At 36.6% G+C, this 25,212-nt stretch overlaps 1 protein-coding gene across 1 annotated transcript in view; it reads left to right on the forward strand.

Moving 5' to 3' along the window:
* Positions 1–25,212, forward strand: part of LOC122807193 (aldehyde oxidase 3-like) — a 1,326,697-nt gene that overhangs the window by 682,366 nt on the left and 619,119 nt on the right. The window contains exon 22 of the mRNA XM_044078243.1: positions 287–420. Coding sequence (XP_043934178.1) covers positions 287–420 — 134 coding nt within the window. The remainder of the gene's footprint in view (positions 1–286; positions 421–25,212) is intronic.

Genomic DNA, 25,212 nt, shown 5'->3' on the forward strand with positions numbered 1-25,212 from the left:
ATATTCAAATTCAAATGGTTTCATTATTAGTTTAGCACGTGTATATTTATTGTAGATGTTTGGAAGTTTATATTCATAAAAACTGGTAATGCCTAGAACAACAAAAAACATTTTTACACCATAAAGAAACCAAATCAAGATAAGCAAAGAAGGAAACATCACAAGATTTGTAAGATGAAACTGTACATCTGAAGATCATTATTTGGTGTGAAATTTACTGTTTTGAATATAATCACATTTGATGCAAAATGCATGCCTTTAAATATGCAAAACTGATTTTTCACAGGAGTCGGTTGCCTTGGTGATGGGTACCCACTGCAACAAGATTATGTGCCATGTAAAACGAGTTGGTGGTGCATTTGGAGGGAAAATAATAAAGCCAGGAAAACTTGCATCGATAACTGCAGTAGCAGCGTACAAGTAAGTATATGATTTAACCATTCCCTTTACATGAGACAGACTAAGGGTTTTGGCATTTTAAAGGCTCTAATAAACAAATTCAAATAATGTATAATTGTCTTAGGAACCTTTTAATTGAGTTGTTATATGTCTCAAATGTGTCTTAAATGTCATCATCAAAAAGTTAGTCACCAATGTTTGAGAAAGTGAATACAGTTTTCGTTTGTGATTTAATGCATTCCTTATGGCTAAAATTAGTTTCAGTAAATATAAGTGACAGCAAAATTAGCATTTCAGTTTATCAGGTGCACTTGTCTTATAAGAATAACTGGTGTCCTTTAGAAGAGTCACTAAATTTATGAGAAAGTAGAAATAATAATGAGGATTATTTCTTTTTCATCATTCATCTTCTTAGAACTTTATTAGGACAGCTGCGGTGGTGCAGCAGTTAATGTTGTCACCTCAGAGCGAGAAGCTCTCCGGTTCGATCTTCGGCTGGGGTGGCTTCTGTGCAGTGTCTGCATGTCCTCCATGTGGTTGTGTGGGTTTCCTCCAGGTGCTCCAGTTTCCTCCCACATCTCCAAAGACATGCTGCAAGTGGATTAGATGCGCTAAAACTGGACCTAGGCATGAGTTTGTGCATGTGTGTGCCTTCTATAGAAGGTTGGGTGCCGGGCTGGCAACTCAACACCATAAAAGCTCCACTGCCAATCATGAGCAGACAAGGTGATCCGCTGTGGCGACCCCTAACCGGGAAAAGCTGAGAGAGAGATCTTAGAACTTTATTGACTGTGAACTGCATGGGCTACTAGTTGTCATTCTCTTTAGAAAGTACCAAAATAATTATACACTAATGGGTTATTTGTCTTTGGGCATCACTGAAATAATTACACACTAATAGGTTGTTTCTCTTTGGACATCAGTTAAATAATTACACACTAATGGGTTATTTCTCTTTGGACATTAGTAACATAATTGCACACTAATGGGTTGTTTTGAGATGAGAGAGAAAACCAAGCGATATTTCAGTCAGATAGGTCAGATTACTAAAGTATTGCCCATGTGTGTCTTTGTAATTATGAAATAAACTTCATTAGAAAATGTATAAAAATGACTAATATGTTAAAATGAAATTACATTTACGGCAGCCGCAGTGGTGCAGCGGTTAGCGTTGTCACCTCACAACAAGAGGCTCTCTGGTTCGATCCTCGGCTGTGATGCCTTCTGGGTGGAGTCTGCATGTCATCCCTGTGGTCATGTGGGTTTCCTCTGGGTGCTTTGGTTTCCTCCCACATCCCAAAGACATGTTGTAGGTGGATTGGACATTCTAAATTGGCCCTAGGTGTGAGTGTGTGCATGTATGTGCCTTTTGTGGAAGGTTGAGCTGGCAACCCGACACAGTAACACTCCACTGCCAATCATGAGCAGACAGGTGATCTGCTGTGGTGACCCCTAACCGGGAAAAAGCCGAAAGAAGAAGAAGATTGATATAGGTTTATAGGTTCATAGAAAGTTACTAGGCTAATGTCCCTAGGGCTCTTCCAAGCCTAGCCATATTTATCCCAAGTTGCCCCAATTGTCAGTGTACATTAACCAGTCCATGGGCCCCTCTGCATGGCACAGCAGTCATATGTGTCATTAATCTGCTCAGTCTTATGGAATTACTTGCTCACTTATATTACAGTGAAACAGGTGCTTATCTGATACCGCATTATCTGATACTGCTAAGAACAAGTTTTGGGGAGTTTATTACCCCCCATGTTATGTGACTGTGGAGGGTATATATAAGTATGGGAGTGTGTGAGGGGCTAGGGGATCCTCCTGAAAAAAAAACACTTATTAAGAACTGTCCTATTTCTTTGTTTAGGATTCATGAATGAGGAAGTGCAACCCAAGTAATCAGAGCTCACATTTGCATAGTGCAAGTGCAAGGCACGAACTTGCAGTACTGGTGATCCATATCTTAGTAGGAGCTTTAGCCTCAAAGAACAGTCCAAGGGGAGGAATGAACAGTTAGTACCTCCTCTTGTGCTCCAAAGGATGAACTTCCTCCTTATTGGAACTCCCTAGCTTTAATCAGCGAGACACGGGAATGCTGCCTAGCTCTGTCTAGAGTTTTGGGGGTTCTTGGTAGTAAATTGCCTTATGGAACTGAGGTGTGTCTCCTCACTAATTAATTATTTTCATGATCATCCAAAAAATCCACTAAAGAAATGCAGGCAAATGTTGGATTTAAGGACGTAGAGTTTAAGAGGCAAAACAAAACAAAAATGTTCTGTAGCACAATATGCACTCCTATTTGGGAATAAATAGAGAAGGGTGCTATAATCCTCATGACTAAAACAAGGTTTAAAAAAGTCCTAGTGGAAAACTGAGGTGGGATAAAAATGACATTGTGCTCAAATTATTGTCCCAAGTAAATTCTGAGAAATCATGGTGGAACTAAACAGTCCTAAGAGCTTTGGTTTTCTTTTCAGTGTTACTAAGATAGCAATAGGAAAAGGAATTATATGTCATAAAATGTTGTGAATGCAGTTGTTAAAGCTAATTAACAACACTTTAAATTAAATATTGTATTTACATTTGAAAATGGAATACTTCCTAAAAGTTTATACTGATAAATTCAAAAGTATGACAGAGGACAGAAGATACCTCAATTAAACTCTATCAGAATGGTCCAGCTGTGAGCATGTTTACTTAGATTTGAACCAGTTTAAACTGTCTCTACTGGAATAAAGGACAAGAAGTCTGTTTCCTTCTTCTTCTTCTTCTTCTTTTGGCTTTTCCCAGTTAGGGGTCACCACAGCGGATCACCTGTCCGCTCATGATTGGCAGTGGAGTTTTACAGTGTTGAGTTGCCAGCAAGGTGCTCAACATTCCACAGAAGGCACACACACATACATACACACACACACTCACACCTAGGGCCAATTTTAGAGTGTTCAATCCATCTACAGCATGTCTTTGGGATGTGGGAGGAAACCGGAGCACCCGGAGGAAACCCACGCGACCACAGAGAGGACATGCAGACTCCGCACAGAAGGCACCCCAGCCGAGGATCAAACCAGAGAACCTCTTGCTGTGAGGCAACAACGCTAACCGCTGCACCACTGTGGCTACCCATGAGAAGTCTGTTTCCTACTTTAGTAAATTAAGCATGTTATACACTAATAATAGACATTTCTGTCAATAAGCTGGTGATGTGATCATGTGAAATTTAAAATCTGAATCCTAAATATTTCCTATACAGACTGTTTGGGACTTCTTAATTATCTTATTGACCCACTATACTGCAGTAATTGACATCATTTAGAATTTAACTGTCACAAATGTTTACAATGAGCTTTGAAAGAAAGTTTTACTTCTTAAGATCAAATGACAGAGGCAGGTCTAAAATGACTGAATGGAAACTCCTGACTGTGCAGAAGATAAAAAATAAAGGGGACCAAGCCCTGATGTTCTCATATGGGGACACTGCAACCCCACATACCCCTAATAATGTGAGCTAACTCTAAGGCTATGAGTATCACCTGTTTTTGTGGAAAACTAAAGGGTCTATGTTAAAACATCAAAGTTTGAATTCAGCGAACCTGTATTCAGCAAGACAGCAACATTGAATATTTGTTTACACGAACGTCTCTTTCAGTGAAAATCAGAACAGTGAGTAAACAGTTAGTCAACTACAATTAAAGCCTGCTTACTACATTATTTGCTGTTCTGATTTTCACTGAAAGAGACATTCACTTAAACAAACATTCAGTGTTGCTGAATCACTGAATAGAGGTTTGCCGAATTCAACTTTCGATGTTTCAACATAAGCTCAAGACCAAGTACTTCTCCTGTCTCTGAAACTGTGTCCTCTTAAAAGGTAGAATATATCTTTAGGTAGATGTTGAAGACACAGACATGTGATGAGCTAGAAGACCTGTTCTCTGCAAAAATAGTTTACATTTGCTATTTGTTTATGTTGTACTATTTGCATTAGTGCAAATGTTGTATTTGGTCAAAGCCCCAGCTGCATTCTCCATCCAGTCAACCGAAATGTATTTATTTTTTGTCTATTTGATCTGAAGGAGTAGAAATGCAAAAATAATAGTTATTTGTCTTACTATAACTTAAAACAACACACCCTGACATATAGGGATTTTATTTAATATTATATGTATCAGAAAATAATAAATTATTTTTTTACCAAAATGTATCTTGTGCATCAGCTAAGGATTTCTGAAATCCTATTGTATGGGATAAATGCCTTGTTTCCTTGGGATTTAAAGCACAAGAAATTCCTTCCTTTATATATTTGGGCAAGGATCAATTTGTTGAAATTGCATTTCAATAACTTGAATGCTGGACATATTCTTGATTCATGAACTTAATAAATTTGAAAAAAGGCTTTTCACCATGGCCAGATTATATATATTTTTGCAAGTGAATTTAGATATTTTAAAAAAAATGACTGTTCAATTTAAGACTGATGTTATAGAAGAGAAGGAATTGTTTGAATTTTTTTTCTCTAAAGAATTTGAGGTCATGTACTGGAATAAGCAGGTGAAGAGAAATCATGAGTTGTGGGCTGAGTCCTGGGAAATTTGGATCTCTTTAAAGTTGCTGATATTAAATTATGTTGAGAGTTCAGCATGATAAATGTATGAATGTGAAATTAGAAGAAAAGTAAGGTATTGTGGACAATAATATCTTTGCAGATGAAAAAATAATCCATGGTGAAGGGAAAGGGGCATTCATGTCATAATTGTAGTTTGTTTTGTAGTAGATATAGTAAGGAAGGCCATATGTGACTTAACTCTGAATTAAGTGATAATGCTTATATAATAATACAAAATGATAGAACTAGGACACGTGGCTTAACTATGAATTAAGAAAAAATAGTAATATAAAAAAACAAAATGATAGAACTACTGATATTTCAGGTGTAGTAGAACAGGTATTTGAAAAAGTAGAAAAAGGTGTGTAGGATAGTCAAGTAGAAAATGTAATCTTGGGCGGTTAAAAGAGAAGATGAACAGTTTTACTAACATATCAATTACTAATAAATATGCCAAAATGAAGGTGTAGGAGAAGAATTTTTTATTGGACATGGGACGGTTACAGAAATAGATACTACAATGAGAAGATTAGTAGTAAGCAAAGAACAGAACTTGAAGATCCATGTGAAACTAACACAAAGAAGGGAAAAGAGGATAGCCTTGTTATACAGGCTGCATGTGTTAAATGTATTAAGAATGATGGAAAGAGACTGATGGTATTGAATTGATATAAATAAGTAAAAATAAGTGTATTATGTTTGTTGGATATTAGATATTTCACAAAGGAAGAAAAGGCACAGTTTGAATTACTGTGGGGTGAACATTCGGTTTCCAATTGTGTTTTGGCATAGCTGCTACGTGTGATAATTCAGAAGAACCAGTTTAGCTGTTGTTATAGGGAAGTTAGGATATTTTATAGTTCTGGAAATCAAAGTGTAAGATTATATTTAAAATATGAAAAAATGAGCTGACTGATATGAGGATAATTACTATAGATATAATGGTGGTAGGAGAGTTTAACTATAATTAAGAACAAGTTGTAGAAGTTGGTCACAAGATGTTAAAAGAGTTAACGAGGGAAATCATTATGGATAGCTAAAGACTGGATAATGAGGAGAGGAAATTTACATATGTAAGGGATGATTTTGAAACTAAAGGAGGATGTTTTTGTGATAATATGTAGGTAATGAAGAAATGTAAAGGGATTAAGAAATGAACAGGTATTTACAGAGAATGTCATTTAATCAAAGATAGTTTAATGCACTTGTGGTGTAACCATGTAGGTATGATGAAAATCTTATGAGAACTGGGCTGAATGGTGCAGAGACCTTAAGCGGAAGTGCATGAATGTGTAGGAACTGGAAGCATAGTAACTTCAAGTAAGTCATGCAGCAGTACTGAATGTAAAAAAATGTAAAAAATGTAAAAAAAATTGCTAGATTACAGTAGTATAGATTTCTGAAGATAGAGAATTATACTTGTTGGCAGATAAGAACGAGAACATGTGAGAACTCGGTTATAAGAGAGGAAAGAAAGATAAATGTGTTGTTAGATAAAACAGGAAAGAGGTAAGAACACAAATAAAATTATGGTCTTTGTGCTACATGAATGCAGTAGCAATGAAAATTGGTACGGAGATGCTGCATGCCCTGTGGAAGTACAGATCCAAAGTTGATTTATCACTAATAATGTCATATGCAGATGATTTAGTAATTTTTCTGAGGGATAAGTTGAAGTTGTAAAAATATCAGAAGACATGCTGAGGAAAATCTGGTTACCATTAATTAAGAGTAAATGTAAAGGTTTATGAGAGGCTGTAAATGTAAAAGACACTTTATTTTGTTAACATTGCTTGAGGTTTTAGGTATAAATCTTGGTGTGTCAGAAAAGGAGAATGAACAGCACCGAGAAATTCTGAAAGAATTAATATTTTAAACAATTTGAAGAAGACATTTAGAATATATTTTATGAAAAACATATATTTGATTAATTGTGTTTTCTTGGAAAAATAGCATATTTAGGAGAAGTATGCATGTAACCAACATTTGAAGAGACCGTGTTGATGGTAATATTTAGTACTATATGGGGTTCAAGACTAAACCATGTCAAAAGATGGGTTTTGTATAACAAGATTGTAAAAGGATGTGGTGGAATTCATAAATGCAATTGTATGTTTGGCATCACTGCATTGACATTGGATAATAAATTAAATATTATAAGGATAGGTTGTTGAGTAAATTGATGTTAAAACAATATAAGAAACTTTGGAAAGGTATTATGAAGAAAAAAATGGAAAACATAAGTAATTAAGAATTAGTAGTAGACTATCAAGGAAAGGTGATATTGTAGAAATATGACATTGATGAGTTATTTGAAAATAGAAAGGAATGCCATGACAGTATTATGATAGTGTTCTATTTAACTGCTCCATAGCAAAATCTTCATGCAGATTGGAAGGCCTGAATAGCTTGAAGAAGACAGAAACTGCAACTAGTACAACAGATATAAGATTTATTTATGGAGAGTGTAAGTAAGCTGCCATGCCATCGAAAAGGAAGGAAGAAATAATTTATAATTTGTGTAATTAGATGAAACAAGTGAGCCTGTGGTTTTAAAATGTTCAAGAATAAAAGACATGGAATACTGTGAGGAACCTCTGTATTTAATCAGTTATGGCATACTGTGAAGTATAAACACACTGTTAAGCAGGGTTTTATGTCAGATATGAGTACGTTATGATGCAGACAATTTAAACAACTACATGAAGGATAAACACATTTTTAAGTATGATTTTATGTTAGATGTAAGTTATGATATAGGCAAGTTAAACAATTAGATGAATCATAAACTCATTAAGTATTATTTTATGTCAGGTATGAAATTGTTATGATGCAGACAATTTAAACAACTAGATGAAGTATAAACACATTGTTAAGTATGATTTTATGTTAGATATGAACATGATATTATACAGGCAATTTAAACAACTAAATAGAATTTAAAGTGTCAATGTGGACATAGTGGTGTTTACAGCAATGTAATTTATTTAGAGAGGTAAATGTGAGGAAGTGTGTTTAATAAAATTGGGAATAAAATAACTAATTGGGAATAATAGAATAATAAACTAACTTTCTTGGGTGGTGTAAGCCATGGAACATTGCTGGCTAGGCTTACGTAGGCCCTTGGGCTGATAGCCTAGTACCTACCTATGAACCTATGAACCTATGTGTTAAATAAAATAAAAGATGGATGTGATGAGGATAGGGACCTAAGAAGTATGTGAAATACTAATCTAATAATGTAATACTTGATGTAAATATCTAAACATGTAAATAAGTTGTAAATATGTTGATACGTAAAGAAAAACACCTTACTATTTTTAATAAGTACAATGAGATCTTTTACATCCACATAAGCTAACACCAATTCAAACAGATGAGACCTCAGTTTAACATCTTGTCTGTGGAATAGCATGCTCAGGGGTGCATGACTTCTACCTTATGTTGCGCTACATTGTCAGTATTGGAAGATAAATCAAAGTACACAGTGTGGGCATTGAACCCGCTGCTTTTTTGACTTTCCACTTTTAAAGGCAAATGTGAGATCTGTTAAGCAACAGACCTGATAGGTCATATATCAGAAAGTGGCACATTTTGTTTAAGGAGATATAGAAGTTAGGCTTCCTAAATTGTGTCTGAGCAAGCACAGTGAGTCCATACCCCACAAAAGGGAGAGGGCTAGTAGGACTATCTCTGATGGTAGGTTTGGCATCTTTGGTTCAGAAATGTATTATGTGATAGTAACCTTAAGCACCAAAAGGATTTTTAGATTTGTCAAGCAAAGCTGACTTCATTCCCATGAAAGGATAGCGTGGATAGACATCTGAACCCACATGATATTTGTTGTTTGAGATTTATTGCAGCAACATACTTACAGTTGTGAAAGTACCTAAGGACATTCTGGAATTAGCATGCTTTATCAGAGACAAATGTTTATATTAAAGAATGAATATCCTGGGAATCCCTGCCTGGTGACTTGTTAAAAATGTTTTTTTTATGGCACATTTAACATATTCTGTTTTTCTTTTTTGTCTCACATATGAAATACTGCGCCATATGGAACTGGGAAATTATTCTTGAAACCCCCTCCTCTGAGTGTTTCTTGGCTGTCTGTAAAAGAACATTTGTTTCATTATTTATAAAATGAAAATACACAGGCAGAGATTACGTAATACCAGGTGTACATACTCGTGGTGGCGAGCAGCACTTTAACAATTAAATGAGTGCAACTACATATTAGGGCAGTGAGAGTTACAAACTAGTAAATCACAGTGTTACAATATTTTGACATTACATTGGTGAAACAAGACCTGTAGATATATTTATGGTTTATTGTACAGTACTACCATTGTTTATCTTGTGATGATGTAAGTTGTACTATGCATGTCCAATCTTGTTTATTGCTTACTGTTACAGACTGATTTTTCATAAAATGCCACATTTTAAAATGTGCCACAGGTTCTAAAGCACCCATGCAATTACCAAAATGGGTATCTAGAGCTGTGGTTTTGTGCTTTGTCAGGAATAAGAAAAAAATATTTCCCAATGATGTGAAGTAAGCCTGGAGACATTTTGAAATAGATTTGAAGATGATCAGAAAACAAAGTAATATTTATCATACACATTTTGAACCACTAGTGTATTAACACTTGCATTTGCCCATTTTGAAATAAATATATCCAGCATCCAAGGAAAATATGAAAAAATTATACATTTGTCAACTATGAAACAGTTTTGTGTTTGGGTTAAAGATCAGCTTTAGTGGGGAAATGCAAGTAGATATAGTCTACCTGGACCAGCTAGGCCTGTGACTCTATCCCATACAAAAAATTGATAGGAAAACATAAGAGTTTGGTGGGGCAAGACCAAAATTGAGGACCTGGGTAGCTGCATGATTGAAGGATAGAAGGCAGAGAGCTGTGGTGAGAGGAATAATGTCAGAAATTAAGAAAGCGACCATTGGACTACTGCATCAGTCTGTCCTGTTTCTAGTATTTCTGGTATGTTTGTATCAAACATTTCTGAGGCAACAGATAACAGAAGCAGCCTCTTTGATGCTAACATAAAGAATGGTGCAACAGTGAAGGATGGGGAGAGATTCCAGCAAAGGATTTAGAAATGTTGAAGAAGTGGACAGTGAGGAAGAAGTTGACGTTTAGTGTAAAATATTGTACTTTGTCTACAACAACTCTGGAGTAACGTATAAGCCGTGAGTGAAAGGGAAGTGATATGCAACAGAGCAGGGGAATAACGTAGGGGTGTTGATCACACTTGGACTAGACCACCATAATAAGACTGAAAAGGTGTTGTCAGCAGCAAACAGCATGCTGGTGTGTATTTAAGAGTCCTTGGGATAGAGTCCAGAATTAAAGAGTAATGTTTTCACTCTATAGGACCTTGATCAGATCATACCTTCCACTCTGCATGTAATTCTGGAGGGAATGTATGAATAAGGACATCAGCCTACAGGAAGTATTCCAGAGAAAAGCTAATGTAAGGATCTATGGGATACAGGGAAAATAATCTGAATAGAGGATAGAGGAGGTAGTGCTGTTATAACTTGAAATCAGAACACAATGATGAGACATTCTACTGATACAACTTAAAAATGATTCCCAGCAACCATAAACCTCATAGTGTTTCTACCCTATATTCCAGACAAACTTTTATTTTTTTCCAAAGCTGTGACTTGCAATTGCTATAAAACCAATGGCATGACTTGGCACAGTCACCTCTAAATAAAGCAATATCTTTATCCACTCCCTCCAACAACACAGCATTACCTTCCAAGGTCACATAGATTCTAACTGTAAGTTGTAAAACATCTAAAATTTCCATTAATATATATCTTTTTATTTGCCTCATAACAAAAATTGGAATATTGTAAATAAATGTGAATATTTTTGTTTAACAGTTAAATCTGTCTTATGTACAGCTTTGAGAACACTGCTTTGTATATATACTCCATGTTCTGATTTTAGGTTCACTTGTAACCTAACAAAGTTTTCTATAGTCATGATTATAGCATGTATGTCTTAGTTTTTGTACTCTGTCCAACACTGAGCCAGAATATGGTCCTGAGAGATCGCCATTGTTCTCTGGTAAGTACATAAATGTGTGGATACATGCAATAAATAAATGAATAAATAAATAAGTAAAATAAGATCATATCAGAGAGATTTGAAGGAGGGGCACATGCATCAGATTGTAGATGAATGGAATGAACTATTTGAATGGGTGGTGGAGAAGAAACCCACAGGGCATTTAAGTGGATATGAGAAAGGTGGAAGTAAGGGTAAGGCGAAAGTATAGTTAGAAGGGTGGTAGAATGTCAAATACACAAAACTGAGCAAATGCATGTGATATAAGGAGCCAGACTTGTTGAGAGAACACTAGTGATCAATATTCATTTGTTTGATCTCACATGTGTGATTGCAGGGCTTTTATAGGAAAGGTGAATTTGTCAGTCTTTGCTGGATTTTACCTTTCCCATAATAGTGCAACCTTGCAGGTGGTTTATAAAAGTAATAGACTGCAGCTCTTCAGAATTGCCGGTACAGAGGATTGCCCCCTATAAATGTACATTTTTGTGTTTTATTATTAAAGAATACTGTTCACATTCCTGGGTTGTCTTGACAGTTAGTAACTTGTCAGGGAGTTAGAATGTAGAGACAGAGATAGATATTGATATGAATACATACACTATATCTATATCTAACTATCTGTATATATCATTGTATATATTGATATAGATACATAGATAGATATAGATATATGTATACACACACAGAAAGACATTGGCAACCTTCAAACATTGGACCCCACGCAGTTTGGGTTCATGAAGGGACGATCTTGTCTCCTGAACCTGATTGACTTCTTCAAATCAGTCTCCAGAGCCATGGACAAGGGTAAGGTGGTCCACACAGCCTATCTGGACCTCGCCAAGGCCTTTGACACCATCACCCACTCTGGAATCATAGATAAACTTACTAAGCTGGTCATTAATCCCTACATCACTCAATGGGTTGCCAACTGACTTACTGACAGAACCCACACTGTAAAAGTAGCTGACTCCAATACAGCTCCAGACAAAGGACAAGTAGAGTACCTCAGGGTTCAGTCCTGGGACTACTCTTGTTTGGCATCTACTTCTCTGAAGTACAGGCCAACACTAAGGGACTCTGGCTAACAAAGTTCACAGATCACTGCAAACTGGGAGCCATTATTGAATCCCCAAATGATGTAGATATTCTACAAAAGGGCCTTACAGAAACAGATGCCTGGTGCCAGAGCCATGTGCTCAAGCTCAGTGCCAAGAAATGTATAGTTATCCCCTTTGGGAAAAATTATGTACCCGTGAATTACCACATAGGTGGCCGTACACTAAACATCAAAAGTGTGATGAGAGACTTAGGGACACAGGTGGACAGTGGTCTAACCTTCGATAACCACATCACCACCACAGTCAGGAAATCCTTCTGTGTGGCACACCTCATCACTAAGGGCTTTTCATCCAGAAAAAAGGCAGTCATTGTCCCATTGTACTCATCCCTCATTAGACCCATTATAGAATACAACGCCCCATTTGGTATGTACCTCTCAAGACATCTGCAGCAAATGGAAAGGCTGCAGAAATTCCTCACTAAAAGAATCACAGGCCTAAAGCAGATGCCCTATGCTGACCGTTTAAAAAAACTCCACCTACACTCTGTCGCATATCGTCTACTCAGAGGCGATCTCTGCTTAACATACAAGGTCATGTCAAACCCAGAGCTATTGGACATGCTACACTTAAAGAAATCCCAATCCCTCAGAGACACACGCTCCAGGGATCTAAACCTTGTCATCACAATGAACAAAACATACTGGAGGGATAGGTTCCTGAACCAGAGACTCCTCAGACTCTGGAATAGACTGCCCATACATGTCAAGCAGAGCACCTCTTTGCCCCTCTTCAAAAGGAACCTTGATGATTGGATGGGAGATAGGAAATTCACCCCGGGCTTCATGTCAGTCGCCCTGCTAGATAGGGGTCCAGGGAAGTAAATACTGTGGGAAGAAATAGCCAGGGAATTGTTATGGCTAGGCTTATATAGGCCCTAGGGCTGACAGCCTAGTACCAACCTATGAACCTATATATATATATATATATATATATATATATATATATATATATATATATAAAATATATATATATATATATATATATATGTATATGGTCCCTTTCACAAGATTGAGTTACTAAAGGCTCGAAATTCAGAAGCTCAAGCTCAGAATCTCGAGTTTCAGTAACTCAAACTTGTGATGGGGAGACAACTAACAAAAAAGAAAGTTTACTGACATGTATGCAGGGGGCCGAGTCCCCCTGCAGTCTCCCTGCTGAAATTTACCAGCTCCGTGACTGCACTATGGTGGAGGAATGGAAATTCTCCCGTTGTGCGCTTCTGTATACAGCGCAGAATGGGAGATTTCCCTCATCACCATTGTAGTGTGATCTTGGAGTTGGTATATTTAAGTAGGGGTGTGTGGGAGGCACAGCGCCCCACATGGGGGGTACAGGGGGCTTGCCCCCTTCCAAAAACATTGTAAAGACATGTTTGCATGTGTTTTATGTCCACTTTAGAATTTTGAGTTACTGAAAACTTGAGATTCTGGGCTCGAGCTTATAAATTTCGAGCTTTCAGCAATTCGAGATTCTAAAGGGGAACTATATATATATATATATATATATATATATATATATATATATATATATATATATATATATATATGTATATATATATATATATATATATATATATATATATATATATATTTATACACACACACACACACACACACACACACACACACACACACACACACACACAGATAGGTAGATATACATACATGACAGGAAGGTATTATATAGTTAATGTTAAACGTACAACGGTAGTATTAAGAAGTTCAAAGTACATAATATTGAACACTCTAAATATTGAATCTACAAAAGTTCAAGAAAGGAAAACAATTTCCTTCTCCGATCAGCACACCAAACCCCTCCCCCCAAAACAAACGAGAGAAGCAAATCTCACAGAGGGGGAGAATGCTTGCCTGGAGCATCGGTTTGTGGTGTAATGCTGCATTCTGGATTGTTTTTGCAAAGTCTTGGATATCATCCTTTGAAGTAATCAGGGATTACAGGACAGCATCAGAGTATTATGGACTGTGATTCCTGCTTCTTGCAAGTGCAGAAGGCTGTTATTGGACAGCTTTAGAGGTAACTATTGACCTGTTTGTGGGGGACTCTGAGACCTTTGAAAGAAAAAATACTCTATTTTTTTCCATTTATTCAGAAAGTAATTTATTTAGACACAGTTGATTGCATGACAAAAAGAGTCTGCTCCACTGCCTTTTGTTTAATAATGAAATAAGAACTTATTTCTTCTTACAATCCTTAGACTTTTGTTGCATTAATTTATCATAATTCTAGTCTGTGTTGGCTTTACAGGCCGTGGTGGTGCAGCAGTTAGCGTTGTCACCTCACAGCAAGAGGTTCTCCCGTTTGATTCGTGGCTGGAGCGCTTTCTGTGTGGAGTCTGCATGTCCTCTCCATGGTTGAGTGACGTTAAAGACATGCAGGTAGGTGCGTGCATGAATGGGCATGCCTTCTTTGAAGGTTGGGCGTTGGGCTGGCAACATGGCACCATAAAAATCCACTGTCAATCATTAGCGGACGGGAGTTCCACTGTGGCGATCTCTAACCGGGAAAAGCTGTAAGACGTTTTAGTCTGTGTTGGCTTCCTCATGTTCAGCAACATAAGATACAATTATAACTGCATTCAGAGGTGCATAACAAGCTTATCTTTTTGCCTTCTTTGGAACATAATCACTAGGAACCGTCTGCTATAAAAAAAATTATAATAGGCTCTCTGCTCATAGTGAAGTTATTGTATTTTTGAAAAAACACATAAAAATTAATTTCAGCTTCAAAGCAAAGCTTATGAGGTGAATCTTGACATCCATTCTGAGAACATACAACTGCTTGGCTATGATCAGAGAAACCCTTATCATAATTTTATGTATTACATAGAGGTTTACCAACTCCACATTCTACCATTTACAGAGAGAGTGAGACAGAGAGAGAGACAGACAGGCAGAGACATAGAGAGAGAGAGAGAGAGAGAGACAGACAGACAGACAGAGACAGACAGAGAGAGAGTGACAATAAAAGAAAAACACACAAGAAGAGCACAATGTGTGGTACAGTTTTGAAAACATTATCACAATTAGTGCTGTCACATAATTATTTATAGTACATGGAGTTCTAGTAATTTGTGAGATACAGAGAAAAGAATGAAACTGCCAGAGCACAAAGTGTTTTACATCGGCAAGAAATTGTTTCCTTGTTCCTCACAGAGCTTTAAAAGCTGTAATTCAGATTGGCCTGCCACATGAAAAATAAATGCAGCAGAACAATCTGTTTCACAGCTTTTAAAATCATTTTAACTTCCTCCTTCTGTTTTTTTTGGTGACTGCTGTTTACCAAGTGGCTAGATGTAATCATAACTCAAACTATTACATTTGACAAATGCATTAATTATGTTATATGCAAATGTAATTGAAATATGGGCATGCCATACAAAAAGAAGCCATTTTAACTAAGTATATTTTGAAACTGCACATACTCTCTTACACCCTAGCCAACTGTCAGTCCTAACCAGCATTCAAGAACACCTACACAGCAGACTGATATCATTAGATATTCAGCTAACCTCTGAAACAAAATATAGCATTGTGCATCATTACTAAAGTTCAGTTGGGTAGAACGTCAATACACCACAATATAGTCACAACGTAGAACTACCCATACTGTTATTCAAACCAAGCAAATGTTTATTAGTTCTAAATCTGCTGTATGGATATAACCAACCAAATCACAAATAAATCAAACCATCACTCCGGAGATGGTCTTCACTAAGTGTATGTTGCCAAGATGGAGAACTCAATGCATCCAAGCCTATAATCTGGACCAACAAATAAAATATTGTGATAAAAGTAGGATTGGGTTAGTAACAAAAACAGACTATGGAGCTAATTCTTATGGTTTATAATAAAGTTTATTTTTCAGTGTCAACAGAACTACAAAAATTCTCTGCCTTTAAATTTAGGGAGGGGTAAACCAAAAACAAGACATATAGTTTGCATTCACTGTTAGGTCACCTTCAAGGTTTCAGTTTGTGCCACAGTACACTTCAAAAGAACAAAACAGTGTTTATATGAAGTTAACAAGCTGCACAGGATAAGAATACAACACTGTTTCCAGCTTATTGACAGGGGCCAACTCTTCATTCCACTTTCCCTAAATTCATTGTAACAGCAGGCTTCTTTCTTTGGTGTCATAATTTTTCTTCATTATATCCTGGAATAGAGACCCAGCAAGTTTCCTTCCTTCTGTGCTCTTCAGTTACACATTTTCACCCAGGTAATTTATTTATTTTATTTATATTTATTTATTTGACATTTGCTAACCGGGTTAGTCCAGCTGAGCCAAGGGCCCATTTTCAGTGGAGACCCGAGGAGAAAAGTTCCAGTCTACATACAAATATAAAATAATGGTACAATAGCAAAATCTACATACAAACATGAGATGATAGCACAAATAGCAAAAACAGTCCGTGTACATTCCCATAACCCGAGGAGACAAATTCCAGTCTACATACGGAAGCACACATAACATAGAAGTTACATGAAAATTCCTGTTACAGTAATATACAATGTAATAAGGTAAAATACGTTATATAACAAAAGGTACCTCAGGAAGAGGACAAAACAGTGGTATAACTACAGAGGGTCTCATTTTGAAGTTGTAAGTTCCATCTGTATGATGCCAGAGCATAAAGACATTGCAATTGCATGCCAGACAGTAAAATGAAATAAAATGAGGAGTAGCGGTATGAGCAAGGGAAAGATACAATTCAAACAGAATTGAGGAGGAGTGAACTTCCTCTAGCTCTTTCCACAGGAATCTAGAACCTTCCTTTCAGCACTACTAACAGCCATAAAATGATGCTCAAGGCAGGTAACTTCAACTTACTTCCCTAGGAGACCTTACTTCTCTGCTTGCCTTTCTGTAGGAAATGCTCTATATTTCCTTCAAGTACCCTTACCCTGTGAAACACTATCCCGGCTGTATTGTACTGTAAGTGGCAGATAATGTTCAGGAAAAATCTCCATGTCACAATAGTTCTAGAAATATTTAGGAATTATTTAACAATTGGAATGTGTCAATTTGTTAAAGGCAGCTTGGCTGAATGCAAATCGACTGAAAATGTTTACCCAAAAGTACTTTTGACAATAGCAGAGAATTTTGTTTTCCTCTTTTTATATGACCATGGTATAAGTACATTTATGTTCTGCATGTGTCTCTCACATCAGGAAAACAGGCTGACTTGCCCTTATCATTCAACAAACTGCCAAAATTACTGAAAGATTATTTATATACATGCCAGCAGTCATTCAATATCAACTACTTATTTCAAACTCTACACAACATGTACATTTTTATATGTCCATGTCCAAAACAACTAACTTAGCTGGGAATTCTCTACTCTCACCAAGTCACTAAAAATTGGAATTCTGTCCCTTTTACAAATAAAACACACTAGCAAGACACATACTTTTAAGTTACTACTAAAAGAACATTTCAGCAAAAATTGGATCTGCTTCTGCTCTGTTGTCACCTAGAATATAATTTGTAGCCAGACCTGCTACATTTTCTCCAAATTCTCATAATTTCCCCTTCCCCTTTTTTCCTCCGTTGGGCTAGAAAGATACTCACTAAACCACAAGGAGTAATTTTGTTTACATAAATTAGATCAAACATAGACTCAATGTGACAAGTCTCAATCTTAATCTAATTAGAAAATCCACTATCTCACTGACATCCTTTGTCACAGTTTCACAACTCTATCTCAATCATCATCTATCCAAAAGTAATACTTCTAAACAGTCCATCTGGCACCCAACTATTCTCACTTCCCTAATTACTTTACTGCTCAGTTTTATATCTAATGAAACATTCAAAACATTCATAGTAGATCTACTACTAGTATATATTATATCAAAGATACAAAGCCTAAACAAGATGTCCTACATGGACTGACTCAAAGCCCTGTCACTATATTCGGTATCCTATATACTGCTAATAGGTGACCTGTGTCTGGCATACAAGGCATCCTCCAACCCAATAGTGATGGATTTACTGCACATCAGCAAGTTAAATGGCATCATGAATACTTGGTCTAGATCTAAACATCTTCTGCAGCATCAACAGAATGGTTTGGAGAGACATGTATATTTCATGAGGATGCTGCTGCTATGGAACAGACTCCTCATTTGCATAAAACAAAGTTAAGCCCTGCCTATTTTCAATCACAATTTAGAGCTATGGATGGGAAGCAAAGCATTTACCTCAGGATTTCCTCTGTACTACTAATGGACAGATGCAGCTCCTAAACCATGCATGTGTCCTCTCAAATTGTATATAGTATGATCCCAGTTTTTCTCATTAGGGGTAAAATATAATTATCAAACATGGGATGGTTAAGACCAATCTATAACCAAATGGGATAGGTAACTTGGAGCACAAAAAGGGAAACTGGCTAAACTTAAAATGGACCTCTAGGGCAGCTAGCTTAGTACTTGCCTGTTAACCTGTCGTCAAGCTGTTATACTGTCACTACTTCCCCCTCTTTCTAATATTCCTGTAGTTACATTGCCTTTTCTTTACATTTTTCTACTTACTAGAAATCACAGGTAATATTTTAGTACCTTTTTGAAATGTTGTATCCCTCTGTGCTACATACAAGCATGTGTTTGTTTCAAATGAATGATTACACACTGCATATACCAATGTAGGTAATGCACATGCTCTGTTTTTAAATGATGTTTATGTAAGTTATTGTAAAGTTTTTTCTCTCATGCATGTGCACTGTAAGAAGATATGTTAACCTTCACTCTCTTTATTGTATTTTGTATTTCCTTCTGATATCATGAAACTGTATTTTTATATATAAGTATTACTATTTATTTGTTTGCTTATTTATACAGTTTATTAACTCAGACAACTGATCCCACAGGACCAATTACAGTCTCAGCCCAGAATATGAACACACATCAAGTGAAAAAATAAAAATAATTTATACAGTAAAAGAACACACGAAAAACAAAGATATAATTAATATACTATAGAAACAATTATTTAACAAGTCAGTCAACAGAAACCACTATGTACAATATTTACATCATTTAGAGTAGCGACATGCTAGGAGGTACAGAAGAGATGTTATAGTGAAAATGAGAGGCAGTATGTGTCAGAGATTAGGGAGACTAGGTTATGTGACCTGAAGCAGAGCATATACAAGCAGCTTGTGCTGTGAAATGTTCTTTCAGTTGTGCCTGACAGGAGGAGGAGTTAGGGAGGTCTATAAGAGTTGAAGAAGATCCCTCTAGGGCTTGGGTTCAAGTGTAGAAAGGAAATGGGTAGAACACCATGGTACTGTTTTAGGTGCTTACAAGAGAGGTCCTGACTGGCTATGAGATCTAAGGCTATATGACAGAGGCAGTAAGTAAGCTAGAGGAAAGAAAATGACAGGAGATTACTTTCAGGAGCTGGAAAAGTTGGGAGCCAAGGATGGATTGGTTTGTTGCTAAAATGGCAGATCAGTCGACTTTGGCTAGTGTAATGCAGTGATGTTCATAATCTGGGGAAAGGTTAATGAAGCAACAGATGGAGATGGAGAATGTTTGTATGGTGGTAGAGTTTCTTTTGAAGGCCGATGCTGAAAGAGGTAGGTAGTACTCAAGTTGGCTAGAAGAATTTCTCTATAAATAACATTTCTTGCTGGATGGGAGATAAAACAGGTGATTTTGTTGGCCAAAGAGAATAAGGAGCTGATCTTTTCTGGGTGTTTTTGAGATAATAGTGGAAGTTAAGTGAACGATCAAGCCAGACTCCTAGATATCTGAAGGTATTAGCCTAGTCAATGGCATTATTAAGGTGGTCAAGAATACAACGGGAGTTTGAGGTTCTATTGCCTTTTAATGGAGGTTCTGATGTGCATTGCTTTAGTGTTTAAAGAGTTAAGTAACATTTTTTTTGCTATTGAGCCAGCTAATGAGGGAGAGCAAATCATTTTTCAGATCATGTTAAATGAGTGGGTTTTGAGGTTGGAGTGGAAGATCACCAAGTCATTGGCTCTTACTGAGACTCATACTGAGACTAGAAAGTGGGAAAGGTTGAGTGTAAGCTTATTTACAAAAGTAGATAAAAGAAGAGTGGCCAGTTTGGTGCCTTGAGGGACTCCTTTAAGTAAGGGAGTGGTGGTTGATGTACTGTTGTTAAAATTTAATGAGAAATGTCAGTTGGGTAGGCAAGTTTGGAACCAAGGAATTGGATCAGGGTTAATATCACTGTCAGAGAGGTGGTTAAATAGGATTGTGTGGTCAACCAGTTTAAAGATTCTGATAAGGTCTATAAATATGGCTCCAGTAAGGAGGCATTTGTTCATACCCAAAAGGGTATGATCAGAGAAGACCAAAAAGCAGTGGAAATGTTGCAACTAGACCAGAAACCATGTTGCTTGGAAGAAGCCATTATTGAGTTATATAGTTTGAGAGTTGATTATAGATCAGTTTTTCTAAGATTTTCCTGAGGGTTGAGAGGATGAAGATTGGACAATAATCACTGGGTAGCTTGGGGAGGGATTTTTTTGAGCAGAGGTGTGATTTTTGCTGTTTTCCTTATACTGGGCATACAGTTTTGAGTTAAGAAAAGGTTGTAGATATATAGCTGAGAAATAGAATTGTACTCCGTACATTAGACTGTAAACTGGGGGAAAGGGAGGGGAGAGGGTTTCTATCACTGCAGGTGAGTTAAGTTCTAGTTTTTCAAGGAGAGATATAATGTCTTTGGTTATGATATTTTAAAAGTAAAATAAAGAAGTATGAGGGCAGCGAGGGCAAGGTTGAATGAAAGAGTGAAGTATTTGAGTTGACCATACCCCACAACTGTCCAGATTTCTGGTCATAGTGTTGGTCTGTTCTCATAAAAATTATGATTTTCTGGCAAATAATTGAAGGATGAAGTCACTAAATAATGACAGACATTTAACTTTCAGACTTCATATCTTTCAGAAAATGTATGCTAGCATGAAATCATTTATTTTAGCAACTTTCTCAGTTTATAAGAGCAATATTTAACATCTGTCCTATTTTTGACCCTTTGTCCTCCATTATTTTTTGGATTATCCAGATTTCTTGTACTAAGAGGTTGAGAAATTTGGAACTGATGGAGGAGCTGGTGGAGAAAGGAGTACTTTAGTCTGAGGATAAGAGAGAAGAGAAGAAAGAGTGAACATTCAGAGGAGTTTTATGACCTGCTAACTGGTTGACTTCTGCCCAGAATTGTTTAGGGGAATGAAAAAGATTGGATTGGTGCATTCTCATATGATAGCCCTTATGATGTCAAATTGCTTGTTTAGACAGGTTTCTGATGAGGGTGTATGTTGTTTGGGAAGAGCTGGGTCAGCCATCCAGGTGCCTTGCTTTGTCTCTGAGAGGTAGGAAGGTTTGGAGTTCATAAGTGAGGCAGGTGTTTTTCTTGGGCTTGTACAATCTTGTGACTGTAGGGAAGAATGAGTCTTGTAGATTACAGAGAAGTTGGGTGAATATCTGGTTAGCAATTTTGGGGTCTGAGGAGGAGAGTATGGAATCCTACTTGAGAGAAGATAGGTATGTTTTAGTTTGCTAATGTTTACTTGCAATTTATGTCAAAATGTAATGAGTTCTGGTGGAGACTTTTTGTAATTAAGGAGGATGTTGAAGCTATTATAAACGGTGTTAAATGTGGAGCTTTTCTCCTCAGACCTGTGTTGTAAAAAGGATTTCTTGTAGTCATACTTTTCATGTAACCAAACATAACAATATAAAACATTAAATCAAATTGTTCATAATGTATATACTTGGGTAATACCCAAGATATTACTTAATATGTAATAATTATTTGATTCATCTTTTACTGTTTGTTTTCTCTCTATATTGATCAAACACTTCACATTGACTTTTTATACGTTTTTTGTAAAGTGTGTGTGTGCATGTGCATGTGGTGTGTGTGTGTGTGTGTGTGTGTGTGTGTGTGTGTGTGTGCGTGTGTGTGCGTGTGTGTGCGTGTGTGTGTGTGTGTGTGTGTGTGTGTGTGTGTGTGTGTGTGTGTGTGTGTGTGTGTGTGTGTCTGGTAACAAGGAGATTATTAAAAGAAGCAGATCTGACACTAGCAAGGTAGTTGATGTGTGTAAAGTGAGTGAGCATTCCAATATTTAACTTAAAAACATGACTGAATTGAATGCATCTAAAATAAGTGATGTAAATGAAAAGGAAGCAAAACAAGGCTTAAATTTGTTAAAAATACTACAAATAAAACTGATAATACTGGTGACCATGTGACAGTTAAGATGTCACTGGTTAGCACAACTAGCTAGAGACCACACATAATACAAGCAGTTTGCCTATAAGTATTATAAAGCAACTTGTGAAGATTTTAAAAGTGTCCTTTTGCTTTGTGGGAGACCTAACTGGGGTGCCAGAGTCTGTAAGACATAGAAAGCACTACAGCAAGATACTGATGTTTCAGAGGCAAAAGAACTCTGTAAAGCTAAAATATCTGTGGGTACAGCTGAATTGTTTTCAGTCAACATAGTTCATGCTTCACACAGTAGTCAGAGCAGACAATTTCAGTAATGAAAACGGGCATTCAGCTCATGATGTTAAAAAAAGCACAAGCAGCTGCAGGTGATAAAAGCTGCTGATTAAAGGGAAATGCATTTCATAAAATACATACTGAAGCAGAGTGTGCAGTACTGCTGGATTCTATGTATAAGGCACTTGAAATACTTTTAAATACTAAAGTGTTTAAGTCTGCATGAGTACTGCCATCATACTCAAGTCAAATTGCAAACTAAAGCCTAAATGTCAAGTCTTATTAAACTGTGAACAAAACATCAAAAATAAAGGACGTTATTCCAGATAGTTTTCTTTTAAATACCACTATTACATACAAATATTGTGGGCAGGACTGCTTGTGAAATATTTGACATAGTGAAAAGAACACATGCTGTACCAATACAGAATGACTTATCTTCTTACTTTAAAAAAGGTAAATTAAAAGTCTGACTGCCCAGTTTGACAGAGCAGCTATAACAATGAGTCAGAATGTATACATTTATAGTTTACTATTAAAATGTAGAACGGAAAAATATTTTCCATTCAACACAACATAAAAAGAAACTAAAGTCAAAATGTACAACATGGCACAATGTTGAATCAGCTGAACAATTTCAGCAGATTTGACATTGTTGCCAAACAGATTACATGATGTCCATATAGGAGCTCAGGTAAAGGAAACTTATATACCTAACATCACATTTTTGCAAGAGGCAAGCCCTTCTGCACCACCCTGTGGGGGGTGCACTACAAACTATATAGTTCAAATCTGAGATCGCACCACAGTGAGGAAAAGGATGCATTTCCCACACTGCACTGTACCGCAATCTCTGTACAGTACTTCGTTTATTTTAGCGAATGCACTGTGCATTTGCTGATATAAACTTTCGAACATGGAGGTGTTCAGCAAGATGGAAATTCAAACATCCATGTTTCGAGTTTCCATCTGTGAAGATTCTCCGTTCCACATTTTGATAGTAAACCTACAGTTACATAGAGCACTTACAAAATTATGCAACACAAAAGTCTGAACAATATAAGAGCTATTGCAGCCCAGGAACAGTTATTTGCTGAATCATATGCATAAGTTAACAGTCAGTGTGCACAGAAGAAAACTATAAAGCAGATAATGCAATAAGCAATGCAGTGAAAAATGCCAAAGATGGACACTTTACTGGAAGTTAAAAAACTGAAATCACAGTGTGCAGTGTTGAACATGTATTACAGTGCTCAGACTGCATTTTGTAGAAATATGTTGACCCTTTTGAATATTTAGGTTTTCTGCAAGATAAATATCACAGACAGATTGCTTCGAAGACAAGTTATGTGATTCACACTCCAAGAAGAGTGGCACTTGTAAGAACAACAAGAAGAGAACAGGGTCTTAAGTACATGGAAGCAGTGGGAATCATACTTAAACAAGCAGAACTGACAGATTGGGCAATGCTATGGTGATGGTGCCAAATAAGGATATATTAAGCATGAGTAAAAATCCTCAAGCATTAAAGTTTTAAAAGAGACCTTTACCCTCTTCTGTTAACTGAGGAAATGGTAACTAGTGATATCAAGTTCTTCTGGGCACCTGATGCTAAAGTGGGTTTTAACTGGATGAGACTACTTCCAAGTTGTACAACTTCAATCCAACTTTCTGTAAGAAAGACTTCCTGAGACTACCTTTTGACATCTCATTGACTGCAAAATTGTTCCAGAAATGAGTAGCAACTATAGCTGAAAGGAAGGCTTGAGTAGTTAAGATAGTGACATTCTCGTCAGGATCGTACCAGTCAACAACATGATATGCATGAAGTAAGGCTGCTGGATAGACTGAGATCCAAAGATTTGAACTTTAAAAGGAATAAATTCCAAATCTATGTTACAACCCTGACACATATAGTCATATTTTATCTGCCGAAGAGCTGAATCCAGATGTTTGCAATTCTAACTATGCAAAAGATTTTAACAAGCCATCTCTAATGCACTTTGTATGCATAGTAAAATGGCAAGCATGTTCATTCTCAACTTGTCACATGTGGCAGTACCACTCAGTAAGCTACCAGAAACTAATGTAGTGTCTTTGATGAATTGAACAAAAGAAAGCTTTGGAATGCTGAACAATTTATCCACTGCAGTATGAAGTAGTACGTTTTATGACATTATTCAAGCTACTGTTCTTCAGGTAGATACAATTCAGCAACATCTTAGGCAAACTGATAGCTTATAGGCTAAAGCAAGAATAGATGCATAGTAGCATTATGTATAGATAGAAGGAGAAATCTTGGTCATAGTCCTTGGTTGTCAAATATTCCATGATTATACCCGGTCATACTCCTTGCTTGTCAAATATTCCATGATTATATCGATGGAAAGAATTTTATAGTGGACTTATACCATACACATTTGCAAACTATCTTTAGATCACCATTACACAATGGCAACTGATGAAACACAAA

Source organism: Protopterus annectens, chromosome 7.part0 (genome assembly GCF_019279795.1).
Source record: "Protopterus annectens isolate FY-2018-M chromosome 7.part0, PAN1.0, whole genome shotgun sequence".
NCBI classification, from domain to species: domain Eukaryota; kingdom Metazoa; phylum Chordata; order Ceratodontiformes; family Protopteridae; genus Protopterus; species Protopterus annectens.